The sequence below is a fragment of the Sphaerodactylus townsendi genome, linkage group LG03 (assembly GCF_021028975.2).
Source record: "Sphaerodactylus townsendi isolate TG3544 linkage group LG03, MPM_Stown_v2.3, whole genome shotgun sequence".
NCBI lineage: Eukaryota > Metazoa > Chordata > Lepidosauria > Squamata > Sphaerodactylidae > Sphaerodactylus > Sphaerodactylus townsendi.
The window spans coordinates 3697361-3720484 of NC_059427.1; the positions used below are offsets into that span (position 1 = coordinate 3697361).

Consider the following 23124-nt stretch of genomic DNA (forward strand, 5'->3'; position numbering starts at 1 on the left):
GAGGGTGGAGAACCGGGGCTATTGTTGGAAGGGAGGGAGGGAGGGAATCAATTTGCAAGTTGCTGAAAGAAAACCTAAAAAGAAATTCTACCCAACAGAAATGTGTCCACCTAAATACATGCATATATAGAAAAGAATAAAACCAATGTTTTCAATTCTATACTAGAACCAGGGGGCATAAAATAAAATTCAATTATATACTAGAACCAGGGGGCATCCATTGAAAATGCTGGGGGGAAGAATTAGGGCTAATAAAAGGAAACACTTCTTCACGCAACGTGTGATTGGTGTTTGGAACATGCTGCCACAGGAGGTGGTGATGGCCACTAACCTGGATAGCTTTAACAGGGGCTTGGACAGATTTATGGAGGAGAAGTCGATTTATGGCTACCAATCTTGATCCTCTTTGATCTGAGATTGCAAATGCCTTAGCAGACCAGGTGATCGGGAGCAGCAGCAGCAGCAGGCCCTTGCTTTCACCTCCAGCATGTGAGCTCCCAAAGGCACCTGGTGGGCCACTGCAAGTAGCAGAGAGCTGGACTAGATGGACTTTGGTCTGATCCAGCTGGCATGTTCTTATGTTCTTATGTTCTTAAGCGTGTTCCCAGGACTTGGAAGAGCATCTTGGAAATATTGGCCCGGAGGAAACCTGGAACAAGGTCTCATGTCTATGAATAGCAACAGCCGCAGCAGCAAAAGGCCATTGCTTTTGTAACCTCTAACTGTGGGTTCTGTGGGGCAGTACTTGGAATGAGTTGCAACAACAATTTTTAAACAAACAAAATGGTTTACTTTTCTTTACAATTAACACTTTTAAAACATCAACATTTAACGTTACAATTCAAGGTCCTGTTCAGGTTGCATTTCAAGTCCTTCTATTTACAGTCTACTGATATTGCCAAGTCCAAATTCTTCTTTGCAAGTTGGCTGGCTCCTGAAGACTCCAAGGGCTTGATGAACAGGTTGCAACATGATGAAGGTCTCCAGGAGAACTCTCACCCATGACAACCACAAAAAGGAAACCCTGAAACAATAAACTCCAACATTTACAACATAGCAAAAACAACAACTACCTTCCCAGTAGTTCCCAACAATATTGCAATTACCTTAACAAGGTGTTAAGGGCTTATAGAAATCAAGGTCTGAGTCTGGTAGCCTTGTCTTCTGCAAAGAGCTCTTGCAGCCTTTCTGCTGCTCTGAGTCTCCACCCCCTTACTGGGTCAACCCATTCTGGGCATGGGGGTTACACTTTCACCTCCTGCAAGTGAGCTCCCAAAGGCACCTGGGGGGCCACTGCGAGTAGCAGAGAGCTGGACTAGATGGACTCTGGTCTGATCCAGCTGGCTTGTTCTTATGTTCTTATATGAAATATGTTTTATTTTTTATTGAACCTACTGCTCACCACCTGCCGTTCCCTAAGAATGGTGTGGAGGATGCAGAGAGGTTTCTGGCTGGGCTCACTGTCTTGAGCCAAACAAAGATGTTCCAGACATCGGCTGTACTGCTCCTTCCCAAGACAAGACTTCTTTGGGTGCCTGCCTCCAGACAGTATGGATGTCTGGTTCCCCCTGGCCACAAACAGGAAATGGGGCAAAAGATTTCCCCAGATCTAGGCTGGGAAACTTTGAGGATTACTGTCAGGTACATGTTATAGGGTCCACCTTCCAAAGCAGCCATTTTCTCCAGGGGACCCAATCCTTGAAACCTGGAGATGAGCTGTAATTCTGGGGGATCCCCAAGTCCCACCTGGAGGCTGGCATCCCTGCCCCCTAGAGGTGCCTCCCCATCTGGGATCCTTTCGTTCCCTGCCCACAACTGTTTCTGGCAAGTTGTTCTGAGATAGTTTTCCCCAGCCTGTGGGTCAGGATTGAAAGTGGGTCATGAAGCCTTTGCCAATGGGTCATGGGCCAGCCTTCCCCATTGTTCGCCCCTGCCCTTTTAATGGCTCTCTTTTGTTCCTTGAAACCAAGATTTGACCCTAGAAACAGTCTCTTCTATGTCACGTCATGCACCTACATAGTTTGTAATCACTATCTTCAAGCCAAGGTCCAAATGCTGATACTGTCCAAAATTTGTACATTTCGACCTTGACCTGTGCTTATACTTGAAAAAAGAAACAAGATGTTAGATTTGATTTATTGGATTACAGTGAATGCTATTTGGGGGTTTTGTTTTCCAGTATTGCTAGTTGCATCTGTATCAACCGCCCCTGCCCCTTTCTGTAGTTAAAAGGAATTTAGAAACATCTATGGAGGAGAAGCTGCTAGCCATGGTGACTAAAGGGAACCTCCACCTACGCAGGAGAGGTGCAGCCAACTCTCTCAATCCTAATGTCAGCTGTGGAGGTAACCCCCCATGCCCAGAAATGGGTTGGGCTCCAGAATGGGTCTGCAGGAACAAGCACCAGTAAGGGGTGGAGACTCGGAGCAGCAGAGAGGCTGAAAGAGCTCTTTTGCAGAAGAACAAGGCTACCAGACTCGGACCTTGATTTCTATAAGCCCTTAACACCTTGTTAAGGGTTTCTTTTGTGGTTATAATGGGTGAGAGTTCTCCTGGAGACCTTCATCATGTTGCAACCTGTTCATCAAGCCCTTGGAGTCTTCAGGAGCCAGCCAACTTGCAAAGAAGATTTGGACTTGGCAATATCAGTAGACTGTAAATAGAAGGACTTGAAATGCAACCTGAACAGGACCTTGAATTGTAACGTTAAATGTTGATGTTTAATGTTAATTGTAAAGAAAAGTAAACCATTTTGTTGTTTAAATTTGGTTCTTTGCAACTCATTCCAGGTTCTGCCCCACAGAACCCACAGAAGGAAGTTACAGAGGCACTTCTGGCAGGGAGAAACAAGGAGGTGCCGGGTGCAGAGAGTCCATCTAAGGGTTAAAGGGGAGGAGCCTGAACTCCTAGAGCGGCACCAACCAAAATGATCACGTTTCTTTCCACAGTCTCTTCGGGCTCCATAGCTGCGCCAGAGTTGGGTGTCCCCAGTTAGACTGGGGGAAGACGGAGGGGGCAGCGCCTGGAGAGGTTTTTTTGCGAAGCAAGTAAGTGATAAAAGCAGATTTCCTTTGCAAAGCACCTCCCTGGTCTGGAGAGGGGAACCATCCGGGGTGGAGGGAGGGCTCTGGTGTGTTGCAAAAAGCCCTGCAGGGTCCACCCCTTCCAGACCCCCCCCCCAGAAAGCCAGAACACTAACCTTCGAGCTCCGTGTTGCAGAACCTCCCCCTCCCCCTCCCCCAACCTGCTCCCTGGCAGCTGCTCTTTTCTTCTCCTTGCCGGGAGGCTGCGCTGGGCTCTCCCGGGAATCCTCCTCCGGTTTCCGCTGCGCCTTCTGCTCTTCTTGGCTCCTCCTGCGCCTTCGGTGCTGCCTCCAAACTCTGCAGCCAAATGACCTCTCTGGGCATTTTGTGACCCTCCTTCGCATTAGCCTGGCGTTGTTGTAGGGCTGGTCCGGTTCCAAAAGTCCTGCAGGGTAGCTGTTTTTTTCTTGCTGTACTGGAAAAGGAAACTTGGGTTTCTGCTATGGCTTATTGAAGACGCAGTTCTGCTGTGGCTTACTGAAGATGCAAACCCATGAACACTTAATAATAATAATAATAATAATAATAATTAATAATAATTAATAATCAAAATCACCATATGTCAGCTGCAAAAGGCCACCCTACTCGGCTCTGCACGCATTATTCGTCGATACATCACACAGTCCTAGATGCTTGGGAAGTATCTGACGTGTGATGTAATACAAAATCCAGCATATTGATCTTGTTTGCTGTGTATAACTGTTTTGTAATAATAATAATAATAATAATAATAATAATAATAATAATAATAATAATAATAATAATAATAATTCGATTTAACAGACCGCCCTACCCCCGAAGGGCTCAGGGCGGTTCACACCCCAATCAAACATAATACAATACAATTAAAAATCAAATAATCCAATTAAAACAATAAATATGATAAGAAGAAGAGTAGAAGAGTTTGGATTTATATCCCCCCTTTCTCTCCTGCAGGAGACTCAAAGGGGCTGACAATCTCCTTGCCCTTCCCTCCTCACAACAAACACCCAGTGAGGTGGGTGGGGCTGAGAGAGCTCCGAGAAGCTGTGACTAGCCCAAGGTCACCCAGCTGGCGTGTGTGGGAGTGCACAGGCTAATCTGAATTCCCCAGATAAGCTTCCACAGCTCAGGCGGCAGAGCTGGTAATCAAACCCGGTTCCTCCAGATTAGATACACGAGCTCTTAACCTCCTTCGCCACTGCATAAAACAGTAGCAGTAGCATCAATATTGTTTTCCATTTCCTGAATGCCCTTTTAGCATCTTCCCACTTCCTTCTACCCTTCTAGGGTTGCCAACATCTAGGCAGGGCCTGAAGATTTCCTGGAACCACAACAGATCTCCTAACTACAGAACTTAACTAATCAGCTCCCTGGAAAGTTGGGGGTGGAGCCTTGGAAGGGTAAAGTTTGGGGAGGGAAGCTATTTCAGCTAGATATAAGGCCATAGAGTCCACTCCTCAAAGCACCATTTTCTCCGGAGGAACGGATCTCATAATTCCAAATGATCTCAAGTCTCAGCCTGGAGGCTGGCTTTCCCTCCCCCTGGCAGACTCTGCCTGGGAAAACTGTGGCGCAGTTGTGCAGTGCTAGGCACTGGGCCAGGGCCACTTGCATGGTAGGGTCAGGACTTGTGGGGTGGAACCTCCCCAGGGAACCTGCCTGAGGAGCTCAAAGAGCAGAACTTAATGAAAACCTAAAAGACGGACAGTTATTAATCAAAATGCAGCATAAAAAATCCAGCCACAGCACCATCAACTCCATTAAAAGGGACCCTTCAAAATCCTCGTGGTCACTCGGCATACGCTGGTGTCCAAACTTGTTGCTATATTTAGATTCCTCGTCTGCACAGTCGAGGAATTGGAGCCCTTCAGGTTCAAAATCAGGCCTTCCTTTTTCTTCTTCTGCAGCTCTGCTGGTTTCCATGAAGAAGCTCAGCTTCTGTTTGGACCTTCTCTGCATTGCTTGCAGCAGGATTGGGACCATTCGGAGCTTCTGGGACTCCCAAGTGGCTCTATCCTGTTTCTTATCCCCTGTTTCCAGTTTCCCAACTGCTGTGTGAATTGATAACCCTGCTCCCATGAGGGGTTCTCTGGTTCATGAATGCAGCGGGAAGCTTTCCTTTGAAGTTTACTAACATTTTTATTAAGTAGTGGATGACCTTTTTAGACAGCCTTTCTGCTTGATCTCTGGAAGGCGGAAAGTCAGAAAAAATGGGAACCTGCTAATTTGCTTCTGTGATCTTCTGCTCTCTTGAACCTGCTTTTCATCTTTATTTAAATCATATTTATATCCCTCTTTTTTGCTCCATTAGGGACCACTTCTCTGCTTTCTCCTCACAAGACCACTGAAAGGCATATCAGCCAGACAGTGTGTTAGTAGCTTAAGGAGACCCAGCTAGCTTGCATGGCAGGGTGGGGATACGAACCTGTGTCTCCTGGACATGGTCTGACATTCTAATCACTACATTACTTCCTTTGCTACTTATTCACTCTTTTCATTGCTGATCTGTTGTAGCAACATGAAACCAAAGTCCAGAAGATTAACACCCTTGATTCTAGTGTAAGTTCCCATGGATCAGAGCTCATTTCTTCTGATGGAAATGCCACATATATGCGTGTTAGTATGGCTTATGAAATTTCTATGTCAAAATCAGTCTTTGCTTTGCAGGAGGTCACGGAAGCAGCACTTGCCTGCACAGAAGAATCTAACAGAGGAGGAAGGTGACCTTTTGGTCCAGTTAGAAGCTTTTTGGAGAGTAAGGGAGGATGAGGGGAGAGCCGGACTCAGCGGTCCCTGAATCAAGAGAAGGCCTTGATGAATCCAAGGCTGGAAGCAGAAGAGAATTGTGGGAAGAAACCATGAAGAAGAGCCTGGGAAACACCAGTGTCCTCCCCCCAGATGTACAGTGTCAGAAATTCAGGCAGTTCTGCTACCAGGAGGCCGAGGGACCCCGAGAGGTTTGCAGCCGACTCCACGATTTTTGCCGCCAATGGCTGAATCCAGAAAGGCACAGCAAGAAGGAGATGCTGGACCTGGTGATCCTGGAGCAGTTCCTGGCCGTCCTGCCCCTGGAGATGGGGAACTGGGTCAGAGAATGCAGGCCGGAGTCCAGTTCCCAGGCGGTGGCCCTGGCAGAAGGCTTCCTCTTGAGCCAGGCAGAGGACAAGAATCAGGACCAGCTGGTGAGGGGGATTCATCAAGGTAGTGGGAGGGCGGGGCATGAAATATGATCAAGGCTCCTCTCTAAATCGATGTGGATTATCCCAACTTCCTGGAACCCACCCTAGTTTGTTCCCTCTTCCTTTTCTCATAATCTCCTCCTTCTCAGCTCTCCATTTCTATTTCAGGTGCAGCAGAGGATCACACCGGAGGGTTACCACAAAGCAACTTTTCCAGGTAAGATCTAGATGGGTGTCTTTCTCTCTCGTTTTCCTCCTTGATGGTAGGTGGAGTGATTTGACACCCCCCCCACACACACACACTCTAATGCTGTGTGGAAAGATGCTCCACTCCAGCATCTGAAGAATGATATGAGTCTGCAAATGCCAGTTTCTTTATAACTGGCTTTCGCTTTGATGCCTCAACAATAAACAATTGATACTTCAATTTATTGTCTTAAGGTTCCAAGACCTAACATACCCTCTTCTGTCCATAGGAACAGCTCCATGCCCTCCTCTAAATGACAGCCTTTTCAAATATTTCAACACAGTGATCACGTGCCCCCTCAGTCTCCTCTTCTCCAAACTAAACATGCCCAAGTCCCTCAGCGTTTCCTCATAGGGCTTCATCTCAAGGCCCCAAATCATCCTTTTCGCTCTCCTGTCCACTGGTTCCCTTCTGTTGACGTTATTTTTTGAAGTGAGGCCTCCAGAATTGTATGTAATACTCCAGGTGAGGACTGACCAATGCAGTGTGCAACAAGACCATGACCTCTTGATACGTCCCAAGATCGTGTTGGCCTTTTTTGTCCCCACGTCACATTGGCTGCTCTTATTGTCCACTCTTGTTCACACATACTACTACTCAGCAGTGGATCCCACGTTGTTAGGTCTCGGAATCTTAAGCCAATAAACGGAGGCTGAAGTATCAATCAGCACCGTTTATTGATGAGGTACTCAAGTGCCATACTTGGCAAAGCCAGTTGTAAAGAAACTGGCATTTGCAGCTCCATATATTCCCTAACAGATCCCTCCTCCCAACTTCCCAGAGGCAGCCTTTGGAACCGAGACTACCCCAAGGTCTGCAACAGATAGTGCTGGAGCCACCTGGTATACAGTCATAATTTTTTTCTCACGGGACAGAGAATGCAGGGGGTGCCTAGTTTACTACAAAACATGCAAATCCATAAAGCATAGATCAAGGAAAGAATTCACAGATGGCAGGGTAATATCTGATGATTACATATTTTTAAGAGTGCATTTCGTTTGCTCAGGTATGCATCCCCCTGACAGAACAGGACTCATAATGATGGACTTAAATTACCGGTGGAAAGGTTCCACCTGGATATTAGGTAAAAATTGTTTACAGTAAGAGTTGGCAACAGTGGAATCAGCTACCTAGGGGCGTCGTGAACTCCTCCTTTAAGCAGCAGCTGGACAAACACTTGTCTGGGGTAACCTAGGCTGATCCTGCATTGAGTCGGGGGTTGGGCTGGATGGCCTTTATGGCCCCTTCCAACCAGAGGCATTCCTCCCATTGGCCAAAGTGAGCAGTTGCCCAGGGCGCCACGTGGGGGGGGGGGGGCGCAAAAACTGCAGGTTCATTTGTGGGTTTTTTTGTATTTTCAGTGTTTTTCTGTTTTTGGCCTGCAGAGGGTGCAGTTTTTAGGCTAGCAGCACAAACATTTCAGGGATTTTTCGGGAGACTCTCCTGATGATATCACCCAGGTTTGGTGAGGTTTGGTTTAGGGAGTCCAAAGTTATGGACTCCCAAAGGGAGTTCCCCCATCCCCCATTGTTTCCAATGGGAGCTAATAGGAGATGGGGGCTACACCTTTGAGGGTCCATAACTTTGAACCCCCTGAACCAAACTTCACCAAACTTGGGTGGTATCATCAGTAGGGTCTCACGAAGATACTCTGAAATGTTGATGCTGCTATCTTGACACTGTACCCTTGATGGTGCAGGGGCAGAATGAGGCAGCTCCCCAGCAAACTAGCCCTGGGCAAAACCTGAGTTGGATGCCCCCCCCCCCCCCCCCCCATGGGCGGCCACTCCACCATTACCAATTTTTTTTGCACCAGGACATTGGTGCCTACAGGGGGTGAGGTTTTTAGACATATCAGCACCAAAATTTCAGAATATCATCAGGAGACTGTCCTTATGCTACTCCCCAAGTTTGGTGAGGTTTGGTTCAAGGAGTCCAAAGTTATGGACTCCCAAAGGGGGTGCCCCTATCCCCCATTGTTTCCAATGGGAGCCACAGGGAGGATGGGGGCTGTGCTCTGGAGGGGTCCGATAATCTTTGGCCCTCCTGAACCAAACTGCACCAAACCTGGGGGGTATCATCAGGGATGTCTCCTGATGAGACCCTGAAAGTTTTGAGACTGTGCATTCAGAAATGTGCCCCCCTCAGCCTGAAACCCCCATTGACAGCAATACAGAAAACTCAATGCAGAACAAAGATTCTTGGGCAAATTTCTGGGATGTTCCTGCAGGGGGCGCATTCTTGGACATATCAGCACCAAAATTTCAGGGTATCATCTGGAAACTGTCCTTATGGTACCCCCAAAGTTTGGTGCAGTTTGGTTTAGGGGGTCCAAAGTTATGGACCCTCAAAGGGGGTACCCCATCCCACATTCTTTGCTAAGGAGATGGGGCTACCCTTTTGAGGGACCATAACTCTTTGTTTGGTCACGGTGGGGGAGGATGGCCGCCCATGTGGGGGGGGGGCGGGAATCAGGTTTTGCCCAGGGCTCCAGTTTGCCTAGGTATGCCACTGCTTCCAACTCTGTGATTCCAAGAGCTTGTTTCTTGCATTTCTTAGTTCTTCCTCGTAATTCTTGAATTCTGGACAATCCGAAAGCCGGGTGGTAGCCATCCCAAGATTGATAACCATCCCAAGATTGATAACTGATAACCATCCCAAGATTGTATTTGGCAAAAGCATGGAATCAGAAAATTAGCCCAAATTTGGACACAAGGATAGTTGCCATCATGAGCCAAGACAGAGAGGACCTTATTCCTCTCCTCCTCAAAAAACATTTTCCATTCACTTTTTTATCATTCCAGGTGGTGCCGTACATTCTTTGCTAGCTTTTGGGGGTGGAGAGGAAGCATCTTCCATGCAACCTGCTGGGGTAAGTGTGGAACTCTGGGCCTTGCCCCAGGGGCCTCTCCCCACCTCCCTTGGCCTGGGAGAATCTTCCCTCTGTCTATTATCAGTCCTCACTAGGTAGCAAATGAAAACATCTGATGGAGGTTTAAATCATGGACATCAACATCTGATTGTTCCTTTTGGATTGTCCTTAGGAAATAATTCTTACATTTTATGTATTTGTTTCTCTTTTCAGGGTCTGGTGACTTTTGTGGATGTTTCTATTCAGTTCTCTGAGGAGGAATGGGCTCTGCTGGATCCAGACCAGAGAAGGCTTCACAAGCAAGTCATGGAGGACAATCGTCAGAATGTGGCCTCTCTGGGTAAGGCTCTCTTTTCCCTTGATTCGCACATAGTGAAGGCAGAAGTCCTTCCTTCTAAGAACAGCCCCCATCTCTGACCTGGATGGCCCGGGCTTGCCCAGTCTCATCCGCAGTTAGAAGCTGAGGCAGGTCGGTCCAGATTTGTACTTGAATGGGGGACCACCAAAAAAGACCAATGTCACCACGTGGAAGAAAGCCATGGGAAGCTGCCTCATTCTGTTTCTTCGCTAAAAACCCTGCGGTGTTGCTGTAAGTCAGCCACAGTTTGACAGCACTTTCCACCACTACCAATAAGGGCCATGGATACTCTCGGCAGGGGAATGTAGAAGGTCTAAATGCAGTCAAGGGAGTAGTTTCTGCATACATACTGGAGTCCCTCTGTATCTGGAAGCTCAAATATTGGTTTGTTAATGAAAAGGAACACGATAGAGGAGAAAGGGCCTCCTCCTGACTTCCCGTTGAGAATAGAGTGAGTTCATTGTTCCTCAGGGCAAACAAAATGTTGAGTATAGGTGAAAATACACTGAAAGGAGGGCAGGAGCACGATTGGTCTCCCTGAGTTTATGAGTTGTCAACAAAGCCTCCCCTTGGGCTTTTCAGAGCAACCAGGGAAATGATTATTTTAAAGAATAGCAATAATATTTGTAGAGGTCCCTCAATATGCTTTGTATGAAGTTCAGAAAGACATTTCCTTGCCTCAATGACGTTACAGTTTCCCATGGGAACTGAGGAGGATCACTGTGGGGTGGAAGGGGCAGAAGGGCTGAAGCAGAGCAGGTTAAAATTTAATCCATCAAAGATGGAGATCCTCTGGCTGGGGTGTGGGGGATGGGGATTTCCAGCTGCCGGTGCTGGAAGGGGTCTCTCTGACACCGACCTCTTCAGTTCGCAACCTGGGGGTTCACCTGGATTCATCTCTTTCTGCGGAGACCCAGGTGGCCCATGTTACCCAGGTTCCTTTCCTTCACCTTCGTCAGGCCCCGTGGCTGACCCCCTACCTCTCCCAGGCTGACCTGGCCATGGTGATCCATGCAACAGTTACCTCCGGGTTAGACTATTGTAACTCACTCTATGCGGGCCTTCCCTTGCGGCTGATCCGGAAACTGAAGCTGGTCCAACATGCAACAGCTCACCTTCTTACGGGTGGCTCGGTTTGGGACCACATCTCCCTCGTGCTGCGCCACTTGCATTGGCTCCCAGTGAAACTCCAGATCGTCTTCAAGGTGTTGATGTTGACCTTTAAGGCCCTTCGCGGCCTGGGGCCCTCATACCTAGGAGACCACCTTGCCCTGTATTTCCCAGTTTAGCAAATTTATTGGTGGTCTCTGGCGCCACAATGATGCGGCTGGCCTCTACCCCGACCAGGGCTTTCTCAGCCCTGGCCCCTGCCTGGTGGAACACTCTTCCTCCAGCTGTTAGGGCCCAGCGGGACCTTGGTGAGTTCTGCAGGGCCTGCAAAACTGAGCTGTTCCACAGGGTCTTTGGGGAGGCTAGCCGCGAATTGCCCCATGTACCATCTGATTACTAGCTGCAGGGATCTGCTGATCCCCTCCGGTGCGGGGCAGGAGGTAGGGAGTTTGGGGGTTCGGACGCCATCCTAAATATGGTTCATCTATGATTCTGCTACTGGTTTAATGGATTTTAATGCACTTTTGATTTATATTGTTGTATTATGTTTTATCACTCCTTGTTGTTGGTTTTATTGTTAGTGCAGCAAAATAAACCCACTGGAAGCTGCCCACCAGTTTGCCCAGGAGAAAGAAACAAACAGCACAAGTCTCCTTAGCAAAGAAAGACTTTATCTCTTGGTGCAGAAAAATATTTACAGTGCTGTACAGTTTCACTTTGCTCTCCGCTTCTCCGCTCTCCAGCTTTCAGCAACCAACATTCCCACTACTGTTCACCACACCACACACACATAGTGTTGTTAGAGTCTGTTTATGATGGGAATTGCAACCAGCACTGCCTCCCCCCACAAGTGGAAAGGTGCTTGCGCATCTGCAAGTAAACAATCCTGCATATTTTGAACCAAACCCAAACGTCTCTCAGCAACCCCGTTCTCTGCCAAACAATAAGAATTTGTTGTCCTGTGACTAATCCCTTTCTTTTGCAACCAGGTTTGGAAAACTTTGCCCATAAACTCTCCTCCTCTGTCAGTTTGGAGGCTTGCCAACTGATATGGGAACCTTCTTTCTATCATTTGCACCCACTTTGAAACGGGGAAAAGCCTCTGCTTTTGTTTTCAATAATATGCAGTAGGAATAGCGGGAGTAATCATCCACAATTAGAAAGATGAACCTCACTCCTCCATCACTTGCTTTGAAGGGACTGGCTAAGTCACAGTTCTATCTCTGTAAACACTTTATTCCGTATGATGAATCGCCTTTGATCTGCCAGTCTTTGCTCAGTGATATTCGAATCTGGGTAGCGCTGTTTCCACAGTTCGTACATCCGCTTCAAGTATCCTCTTTTTTCTGGCTCTGAGTTGTAGTAACAAGCCATGATGGCACGATTTTCTTCCACACGATCCTACTTTCTTTTGGATGGTTGGTCCACTTGTAGCCCACTTGTCGACGCATGCCCAGGGACCCCATGCCCCAGCACCCGCTGCTACCACCGAAGCAAGCAGGAATAACACTTTTCGTTTGTATCACCATATTGTATGGGTTGGTGGACACTCTTAGGCTCATTCCGCACATGCAGAATAATGCACTTTCAAACTGCTTTCAGTGCTCTTTGAAGCTGTGCGGAATAGCAAAATCCACTTGCAAACAGTTGTGAAAGTGGTTTGAAAATGCATTATTTTGCATGTGCGGAAGGGGCCTTAGTCTGGTTTCTCAGTTGAGACCTGTCTGGCATGGGAGCCCCTTTCGGTAGAATACCCTACCTCCAGCATAGCTCTCAACATCATCGAAGCACGCAAGCCCCTTCCCAACGACAAGGGGGTGCCCATGAGGGGATTGTTGTTGTTGTTGTTGGGGCCCTGAACAAGAAATAAAGAAAAATATGGGATTTAGCAGATGATGTTTGTCTCCATATCATGATGAGCTTCACTTGCTGAATTCTAGCTTTCCAGTTGTCTTTTGAATTCAGCTCAGCAGGTTCTGTTTCCCTGTTCTGGGCTGGAGAGAAAGTGAAGACAGTGTATGTCGTTCTGAGGTCTTCTGAGGCTGAGTAGTATAAAATATGTCCTCAATAAAGGGACAAATTTATAAGTCTTAAAAATTATTTCTGGTTTGTTAGTAGCAGTTTTTGGTCATCACTGCCTTTTCCCATGTGGTCTCTTCCAAGGAAGAAAAGCTTTTAGGCAGATGCCGTGTGTCAGAGCCACAGTAGTCTGGGATGTCCATTCCTGCTTCCCCTGGAAGGGGGCTAAGATACGATCCTGGTGTGTAGGCTAGGGCTTCCCTTCCCTCTGCTGATGTTTCCTGCTCCCTTCTCCACTTTGGGTCACTATCAGGAACTGCAGGTGGATCCTTCTAGATCTCCCTCTCTTCCCACTGCATTGATCTTTTAGGATTTAAAAAAAATGGACTGGGATGACAGATCCTGCTTGCCTTGAAAGCGGCCCAAGATATTGTGTTCTGTTGGCTCATTCTAAGCTAGGGTTTTCCTTCCCTATGCTGAACTTTGTTGTGCCCTTCTCCTACACCTTGGGCCATTATCAGGATCAGTAGATGGATCCTGCTGGATTTAAGCAGAATTCCCCTCTCTTCCCACTGCATAGATCTTCCAAGACTTCCACAAGTTTGATTCCTCCTTTTCCATTATGAGTTGCTGGGGTTCAGTTAGCCTGCTTTAACAATGTGAATATTTCATAGAGTTGCAATGTGTCAAAGTAACTGGACCATTTCTTTCCCCCAAAGAGCAACTTCTGGTTCCCAAACCTGAACCCATATGCCCAGTGAAAGATCCAGTTGCCCAAGACACAGAAGAAACAGAGAAATCAGCAGGTAGATGCCTACTTCATTTGTATATTAGTCTTTAAAAACAAAGAGATTTTCCAGAAGTTCCTCTGGTCCAGCCTCTGGTTTGACACTGTAGTCAAATAGATTCCCTAAAAGATTCTCAACAGTAGGGGCAGATTCAAAGCACCCCTCTTCATGGAGAGACTGCTTCTGAACATGGAGGTTCCACTGGGCCACCTTGTCTCTGATGGAAGCCTCCTCTTAAGAAAGCATCCTTCCTCCAAGGAAGCATCAACATCTGACAAATACATGACGGAATGTGTCTCTCCATTAAATGAGTCATGTTCTGCCATTAAGAGCAATTAAAAGCCTTCTGTTTTTGATTTTGCTTTGCTTGATAGTCTGACCAATCTTTTCACTTTATTCCAGAGCCTGATGGTCCCCAGCACAAGTTGGAGGGAGAAGCACAACACCACCTATTTAATGAAGAAGAGCAGAAAAGAAACACTGGAACAGAATGGCAGAGGGGGGAAGAATGCTCTGCTTCTCAGGGTGCTGAATCTCAAGTGTTTGGTACACATGGCCTAATTAATACAGAGGAGAAATCTGATAAATCCTTGGAGTATAGAAAGGGGTTAGGTTGGAAGGAAGACATTCCTGGCCATCAGGAACTACACATTGAAGAGAAACCATACAAATGTTTGCAGTGTGGAAAGAGGTTTGTCAACAGTTCACGCCTAACTAGACACCAACGAATCCACACTAGAGAGAAACCATATAAATGCTCATATTGTGAAAAAACTTTTGCTCAGAGTTCACACCTTATTGTCCATCAACGCATACACACTGGGGAGAAACCATATAAATGCCTGGAGTGTGGAAAAAGCTTTGCTCGGCGTTCACAGCTTACTGTCCATCAACGTATGCACACTGGTGAGAGACCATATAAATGCCTGGAGTGTGGAAAAAGCTTTACTCGGAGTTCAGAGCTTACTATCCATCAACGAATGCACACTGGTGAGAGACCATATAAATGCTCGGATTGTGAAAAGAGCTTTCTTCGGAGTTCACACCTTGTTGTCCATCAACGTATGCACTCTGGGTGGAGAGACCGTGATAACTGCTTGATTTCAGAAAAGAGCTTTCCTCTCATGCTCTCATTAGCCACTGTCCATCAGCGTATCCACACTGGAGAGGGACTACATATATGCTTGGAGTGTGGAAAATACTTTGTACGCAGCTCACAGCTTAGCTCCCACCAACGAATCCACACTGGTGAGAGACCATATAAATGCTCGTATTGTGAAAAGAGCTTTGCTTCACGTTCACACCTGACTGCTCATCAACGTACGCACACTGGTGAGAGACCATATAAATGCTCGTATTGTGAAAAGCGCTTTGCTTCGCGTTCACACCTTACTGTCCATCAGCGTACACACACTGGGGAGAAACCATATAAATGCTCAGAATGTGAAAAGAGCTTTGCTCGGAGTTCACACCTTATGGTCCATCAACATATCCACACTGGAGAGGGACTACATATATGCTTGGAGTGTGGAAAGAACTTTGGTTTTCGTTCACACCTGACTGCTCATCAACGTATGCACACTGGTGAGAAGCCATATAAATGCTCAGATTGTAAAAAGAGCTTTGCTAGGAGTTCATACCTTGTTGTCCATCAAAGTATGCACTCTGGTGAGAGACCATATAAATGCTTGGATTGTGAAAAGAGCTTTCCTCTGCGTTCACAGCTTACTGTCCATCAACGTATCCACACTGGAGAGGGACTACATATATGCTTGGAGTGTGGAAAAAACTTTGTATGCAGCTCACAGCTTAGCTCCCACCAACGATTCCACACTGGTGATGAGAGAATTGCTATAAATGTCAGATTAGAAAAGAGCTTTGTTTCGCTGCTCACACCTGACTGTTCATCAACGCATTTGACACTGGCCATGGTAGCCGTTATAAATGCTTGAGTGTGGAAAGTGCTTTGCCTCGCCATGCTCTCAATGCTTACTATCCATCAACGTATGCACACTGGTGAGAGACCATATAAATGCTCAGATTGTGAAAAGAGCTTTGCTCAGAGTTCACACCTTGTTGTCCATCAATGTATGCACTCTGGTGAGAGACCATATAAATGCTTGGATTGTGAAAAGAGCTTTCCTCTGCGTACACAGCTTACTGTCCATCAACGTGTCCACACTGGAGAGGGACTACATATATGCTTGGAGTGTGGAAAGAACTTTGTTTGCAGCTCACAGCTTAGCTCCCACCAACGAATCCACACTGGTGAGAGACCATATAAATGCTCGTATTGTGAAAAGAGCTTTGCTTCGCGTTCACACCTGAGTTCTCATCAACGTATCCACACTGGCGAGAAGCCATATAAATGCTTGGAGTGTGGAAAAAGCTTTACTCGGAGTTCAGAGCTTACTGTCCATCAACGTTTGCACACTGGTGAGAGACCATATAAATGCTTGGATTGTGGAAAGAGCTTTGCTCAGAGTTCAAACCTTGCTGTTCACCTACGTATGCACTCTGGTGAGACACCATATAAATGCTCAAATTGTGAAAAGCGCTTTCCTCTGCGTTCACAGCTTACTGTCCATCAACGTATCCACACTGGAGAGGGACTACATATATGCTTGGAGTGTGGAAAAAACTTTGTATGCAGCTCACAGCTTCGCTCCCACCAACGAATCCACACTGGTGAGAGACCATATAAATGCTCGTATTGTGAAAAGAGCTTTGCTTCGCGTTCACACCTGACTGCTCATCAACGTACGCACACTGGTGAGAGACCATATAAATGCTCGTATTGTGAAAAGAGCTTTGCTTCGCGTTCACACCTTACTGTCCATCAACGTACGCACACTGGTGAGAGACCATATGAATGTTCGGATTGTGAAAAGAGCTTTGCTTCGCGTTCAAACTTGACTGCTCATCAACGTTTGCACACTAGCAAAAATCAGAGAATCATGAAATCATAGAGTTGGAAGTGACTCTAAGGGCCATTCCGTTCAACCCTATGGAATGCAGGAGCACGCAGCCTCCGCTTAAAAACCTCCAAAGAAGCCATATGAATGCTCGGATTGTGAAAAGAACTTTGCTCAGAGTTCACGCCTTGGTGTCCATCAAAGTATTCACACTTGTGAGAGACCATATAAATGCTCAGATTGTGGAAAGAGCTTTCCATGCAGTTCACATCTTCCTGTCCATCAACGTATACACATTGGTGAGAGACCATATACATGCTTGGAGTGTGGAAAGAAGTTTGCTCGGAGTTCACAGCTTACTGTCCATCAACGTATCCATGCTGGGGAATAGCCATATAAAAGCTTGGAGCATGGAAAGAAATTTACTCAAAGTTCAACACGTATAGCCCATCATTGCATCCACACAGGATTGGATTGCTAAAACAGTTTTGTTCATACTGGACACCTTGCTGCTCACTGACGTATCCACACTGGGGAGAAAGAACAGAAATGCTTGGAGCGTGGAAAGAGCTTTGCTAATAGTTGAGCACTTCGGGTCCGTTAAGGTACCTAAACTGAGGCGAAGCCATTTAAGTGCTTTGAATATGGAAAGGTCTTTGCCCGATTTGACAGTCTAACTATTGACTGGGGAATCCACACTGGGGAGAAACCATGTAAATGCTTGGAGTTCAGGAAAAGTTTTACTTGAAGAACACAGTTTCGAATGCATCATCATATCCACACTGGAGAGATACCAGATAAATCCTCAGACTGCCAAACTGTATCCAACATTTTGTTTTAAACAAACATCATAACTCACCTTTTCCCCCAGCAGGGACCTAAAATGGTTCATGTGTTCTCCTCCCCTTCATCTTTTGGTAGATGAAGGAAATGCTGTGGACATAGCATACCTTGATTTTATTAAAGCTTTTGACAAGATGCCCCATAATGTTCTCTTAAGTAACCTAGTGAAATGTGGAGTAGACAATGCTACTACTAGATGGATTTGTAATTGGTTGATTGACTGAACTCAAAGGGTGCTCATTAATCCATCTAATAGTAGCATTGTCAAGTGGTTACTTAAGAGAGTAAAACAAGTCTGGCATGACTTGTTTTGCAGAAACACATAGTATTCCCTTCTAAGTCCTGGCAGATTTAGAAGTGTTTTGTAATGTTAGGTCAAACTCAAGTGCCCTTCCATGACCCAAGCCACACTACAGTCGTCTGGGTGTTCTTGTAAACAAGTTTCCCCCAATTCTTCAGTTGTATGCAAACACAAAGAAACCAGAGTTTTGCAAATTCTTTCACTTGTAATAATCAAAATCATACTGGTTTGTTATTCAGCTTTGAAACCAATAATATAACATAAGCATTTTTCTTACTTGTGGTTCTATTATTTCATAAATGCAACATGGTATTATTGTAATGGAAATGCAATTTTAAAGTTCCAATCCAATCCAAAAATCTTTATTAGGCATAACATCCAGGAAATATCGAACATTCCAGATACATTAAAAAGATCACTGTTACAAATCTTGTAAAACACGAATTAAAAATGTAGCAACTGCTTCCGAGATTTCTGCATTAGAATTGTTCAGGAGCTTAAACATTTTTAATTTGTCAGAAAGAAGCATAAATCCTGATGGCACTAAAGCTCTCAAGTCCGTTCTGATGTTATTATGCTTCGAACAATGAAGCAGAATATGGGAAATTGAGTCCATTGTATAGGGACAAAACCGACAACAACGCTCACTTTGTGGGAAGTTAAGGAAATGACCTTGAAGATAGACTGAAGGGAAAGAGTTGCACTTTGCTCTAGTCATGACCCATCTACATTTATAATTGACAAGCTGTTCTAAATATACAGCAGGACTAGACTTTTGGGGTATAATCCCAAAGTACAGGGGGAGCAAGAGCTTTGCGCTATACTCGGGAGAAATTGGTATTCATCATCATATAGTCTGGTCTTTAGACAATAATAAATCTCCGTGGCGGTGTTTAGGTGGAACTTGCTATGCAAAGGTGTGGTTGAGTGCATTGTATTGCGGGTGGGATTATCAGTCCGTTTTTTAAGTACTTGGAGCCAGGCTTTGCTAATTTTGAACGTCTCTTCTTTCTTCTTGAAGTTGTCCTGGTGTTTGTGAATTTCAATGGCCTCCCTGTGCAGTTTGACATAGTAAGCTTCTGAATTGTCCAGAATTTTAGTGTTCTCAAATAAAATATTATGTCCAGTTTTGTTTAACACATGTTCTGCAACTGCAGATTTTTCAGGATGGTTAAGCCAATGGTTCCCCACCCTGGGACATGGACAATACCACACTAAACTTTCCCTTCTCACTTAGACACAGTGTGAAACAAACTTTTCTCTGTGATACACCTCTGAAGATGCCAGCCTCAGATGCAGGTGAAACATTAGGAACAAAACCCACCAGACCACGACCACACAGCCCGGAAAACCCACCAGAACCAGAAATCCAAGGTGGTACCCCAAGGAAACCTCACACTTGGCCCCTTTTGAAGGGATCGTGGGTTTCCCAATGAATGTTCATATCGGTGCTGCAGGACCTGTCTCAGTTGCATGACAAGGTCTTTAACTACTGTAAAGGATTAACAAATGTGTTTAAGTCTGTCCATTCTTAGGTGAGAGAAGCTGTTTCTCCCAATCCTGTGTGGGGACACTTACAGCCTCCAGGTCCTTGTTAATTCATTGAAAATGCTGGGGGGAAGAATTAGGACTAATAAAAGGAAACACTTCTTCACGCAACGTGTGATTGGTGTTTGGAATATGCTGCCACAGGAGGGGGTGATGGCCACTAACCTGGATAGCTTTAAAAAGGGCTTGGACAGATTTATGGAGGAGAAGTCGATCTCTGGCTACCAATCTTGATCCTCCTTGATCTGAGATTGCAAATGCCTTAGCAGACCAGGTGCTCAGGAGCAGCAGCAGCAGAAGGCTATTGCTTTCACATCCTGCATGTGAGCTCCCAAAGGCACCTGGTGGGCCACTGCGAGTAGCAGAATGCTGGACTAGATGGACTCTGGTCTGATCCAGCAGGCTAGTTCTTATGTTCTTAAGGCATTTCAAAAGAAGGACTGCCTGAAAGCAAGATGGAAAGGCCCAGGACAAGTGAATGCATGCCACACTCTGTCCCTGTTCAGATTGCTGTTCTAAACTGGATATCATCTGTGGTTGGCCTGCCTCTGAGTAAAGCAATACAGGGATGGGCATCAAACAGCTCATTTCAGTATGAGCGATCTCTGAAGCATTCTGGTCAGTCCAAAATGCATCACTGTTGTTTAGCCAGCATGTTCTGACACACTTTTTAAATGGTTCTAAGATGAGCATTATAGTGTCATACTGTCATAGCAACAACATAGATCCAAATGCTACTGATATAACACTGAATTTCTATATCACAAGCATTGGTATACGTTTGATTGCTATAGTGCTATTGCGCTGCAGTGATCATCTCCGTTTTAAAAAAAGCTGGAAAAGAACTCACTGACGGAAAAAAAAGGCAGGAAACAACGGCAGTCCTTTCTTAAGAGCTCCAGACAGTTCAAACAGGATGTTGGAGTGATTTAGAAGTGCAAGAAAGAACTGAAAATAGGAGCAAGCAGGTGTTATACAAACCAGCAGAACACCACAATGCTGACAGATGCAAGGAGTGCAGTGGTTAACACTGGAGTACTGTAATCTAGAGAACCTGGTTTGATTCCCCACTGCTCCACTTGAGGGTGTTCACTCTTATCTGGTGAACAGGATTTGTTTCCCTGCTCCTACTCAGGTAAACTGCTGGGTAACCTTGGGCTACTCCCGTGGTGGCGAACCTATGGCACTCCAGATGTTCATGGACTGCAATTCCCATCAGCCCCTGCCAACATGGCCAATTGGGAATTGTAGTTCATGAATATCTGGAGTGCCATAGGTTCGCCACCACTGGGCTAGTCACTCCATTTTGGAAATTCCTGGAGATTTGAGGACCAGGAGCCTGTGGAAGGTGGGGTTTGAGGAGGAGAGGGATCTCAGGAGGGTATAACGCCAGGCACTCCACCCTCCAAAGCAGCTATTTTCCCCAGGGGAACTAGAGTTGCCAACCTCCAGGTTGAAGCTGGAGATCATTTGGAAATACAAGGATCTCCAGCTGACAGAGATCTATTCCTCTGGATAAAATGTCTGCTCTGGGGGCTGGACTCCATGAGCTTACATCCAGCTGAGGTCACTTCTCAGACTTCACCCTTCCAAGGCTGCAGCCCCAAATCACCAAGATTTTCCCAACCTGGAACTGGCCAGCCTAAGGGGGAAGTGACATCTATAGTTAGGAGATCTGTTGTGGTTCCAGGAAATTTCCAGACTCTACCTAGATGTTGGCAATCCTAAAATGAAGGAAGGAATCTGTAAATGCAGAGATGCTGAGGGGGTGTTCAGAAGAAGAGAAGAAGAACAAGAGTTTGAATTTATATCCCCCCTTTCTCTCCTGTAGGAGACTCAAAGGGGCTGACAATCTCCTTGCCCTTCCCCCCTCACAACACACACCCTGTGAGGGAGGTGGGGCTGAGAGAGCTCTGAAAAGCTGTGACTAGCCCAAGGTCACACAGCTGGCGTGTGTGGGAGTGTACAGGCTAATCTGAATTCCCCAGATAAGCCTCCACAGCTCAGGTGGCAGAGCAGGGAATCAAACCCGGTTCCTCCAGATTAGATACACGAGCTCTTAACCTCCTACGCCACTGCTGCTCCTAGGGCAATAGGGGAAATTAGATTTCTCCAGCAAGTCCTTGTGTAACCTTTGCCATTAAATATATTGTTTTGACTTTAGGGCCCAGGGAGCAGGAGCTCACTGAGCATGAACGGTTAGTAAGTTTGCTCAGATGTTAGCAACTGCAAGAGCTCCGTCCCCTTGGTCAGTTTGGCTTGTAGGAGGAGAGGGAAAGCCCAGAACTTGACTGAGGAAATTGATTATTTCCTTCCAGTATGTGGTAGACCCAAGGGGTAAATGACATATTAGAATTTGCCAGAAATGATGCAACGTTACAATCAGGTGCCAAAAGCTAAACACGTTGCACCTCAACTGTTGACATAGCTTTAGTGTCAGTGGTTGAGGTGCAACATGTTTTGCTTTTGGCACAATATTAGAATTTGCCCCGGAATAACAAAAGGGTTTGTCAGGCTCTTAAGTTATGGTGCAAAATGTGGTTTAAAACACTCCCTTGAATCAATCCGGCCTTCAACAGGAGAGGGACGACCCAGAGCTTGATTGAAGGAATTGACTATTTCCTTACTGGCCCAAGCTGGAGAAAGACCTGCAGCGTCCCACTCGCACCCCCTTAATTGCTGCTCACTGTTGGTATCTGTTATTGTTCTGAGTGCCTTTCCTGAAGGCCACTGCAGAATCTGTATATCTGAGTTGTGCTATATTCATAGCCACTATGGTTTATTTTTAATTGTTGTACAGCTGTTGTGTTCATTGTTCTGCCCCCCAAGGGAATCTGTTTTTGGTGCCCTGTACTTGGGCTAGAACGGAGTGGGGGAGACACAAGCCAGGTTCAGCAGCTCAACAACAGGTTTATTACTTAAGAGGATTAAGACCCTAACTACTCCCTTGGGTCTGTTTAAATCAGAGTATTTGCTTGTCTTGAACAGATTTGTAGCTGTAGACTGTGTCTTCTCATGGCTGCTTTCAAGAAAGTCCACTGTGTCTGGCTTCCTTTTAGTTCCTTCAGTCTTTGTCTGAATCTAATTGCTGTTAACCTTAACTTGTGCTCTACGGACCACCACATACCGTGTTTCCCCAGAAATAAGACAGTGTCTTATATTAATTTTTGCTCCCAAAGATGCACTATGTCTTATTTTCAGGGGATGTCTTATTTTTCCGCTTCACAGCTGCATGCTCTGGTGTTCTGTTTGACAGGCATGCTTCCAAACAAAAACTTTGCAACGGCTTACTTTCGGGGGGATTCTTTATATTTAGCACTTCAGCGAAACCTCTACTACGTTTTATTTTCAGGGGATGTCTTATTTTCGGGAAAACAGGGTACATCACAAATCTTCCAGTCTCCAGCTACACTCTGACTGACTGGCTAGAGCTAAAACAGGGGATTGCTGGGTAAAGAGGGAAATGTCTTAAAGGGACAGGGGCTAACTAAATTCCCTCCCTTAGAAGACTTAACAGTGTGAACTAAACCCATGCTAACTATGGGAAAATTGAAGTTTAATGAGATTCTTTTGCATCCATCTTGGCTCCTTCTTAGTTTCCCTCCTCTTCTGAACCTCAGGACCCCTCTTTGGAGGCAAGAAGGAGCATCAGCTGGAATGGAGAAGCGGGTTCGAATCCTGCCTTCCCTTTTGCCGCACTTTGCAGGGAAATCGAACTGAGGCTCGCCGGGGAAACTGACGCAGCATCTGTCAGGGGGGAACAAGGAGGCAGTGGCGTATCTGCCTAGGGACAAGGGGTACCCCTTGTCCCCGGGCGCCACTGTTCTAGTCACGTGGGGGGCGCAAAATCGGCCTCCCACGTGACCAGGAAGTCCTGCT

The 23124-nt window shown here is 46.1% G+C and overlaps 2 protein-coding genes across 2 annotated transcripts in view; one reads left to right on the top strand and one right to left on the bottom strand.

Moving 5' to 3' along the window:
* LOC125428548 (zinc finger protein 420-like) overlaps positions 1 to 23124 on the top strand; it is a 472581-nt gene that overhangs the window by 447131 nt on the left and 2326 nt on the right. The window contains 3 exon segments of the mRNA XM_048488843.1: positions 13570 to 13656; positions 14041 to 14665; positions 15176 to 15234. Coding sequence (XP_048344800.1) covers positions 13570 to 13656; positions 14041 to 14665; positions 15176 to 15234 — 771 coding nt within the window.
* LOC125428603 (zinc finger protein ZFP2-like) overlaps positions 1 to 23124 on the bottom strand; it is a 145324-nt gene that overhangs the window by 43868 nt on the left and 78332 nt on the right. The gene's annotated exons all lie outside the window — the stretch shown is intronic.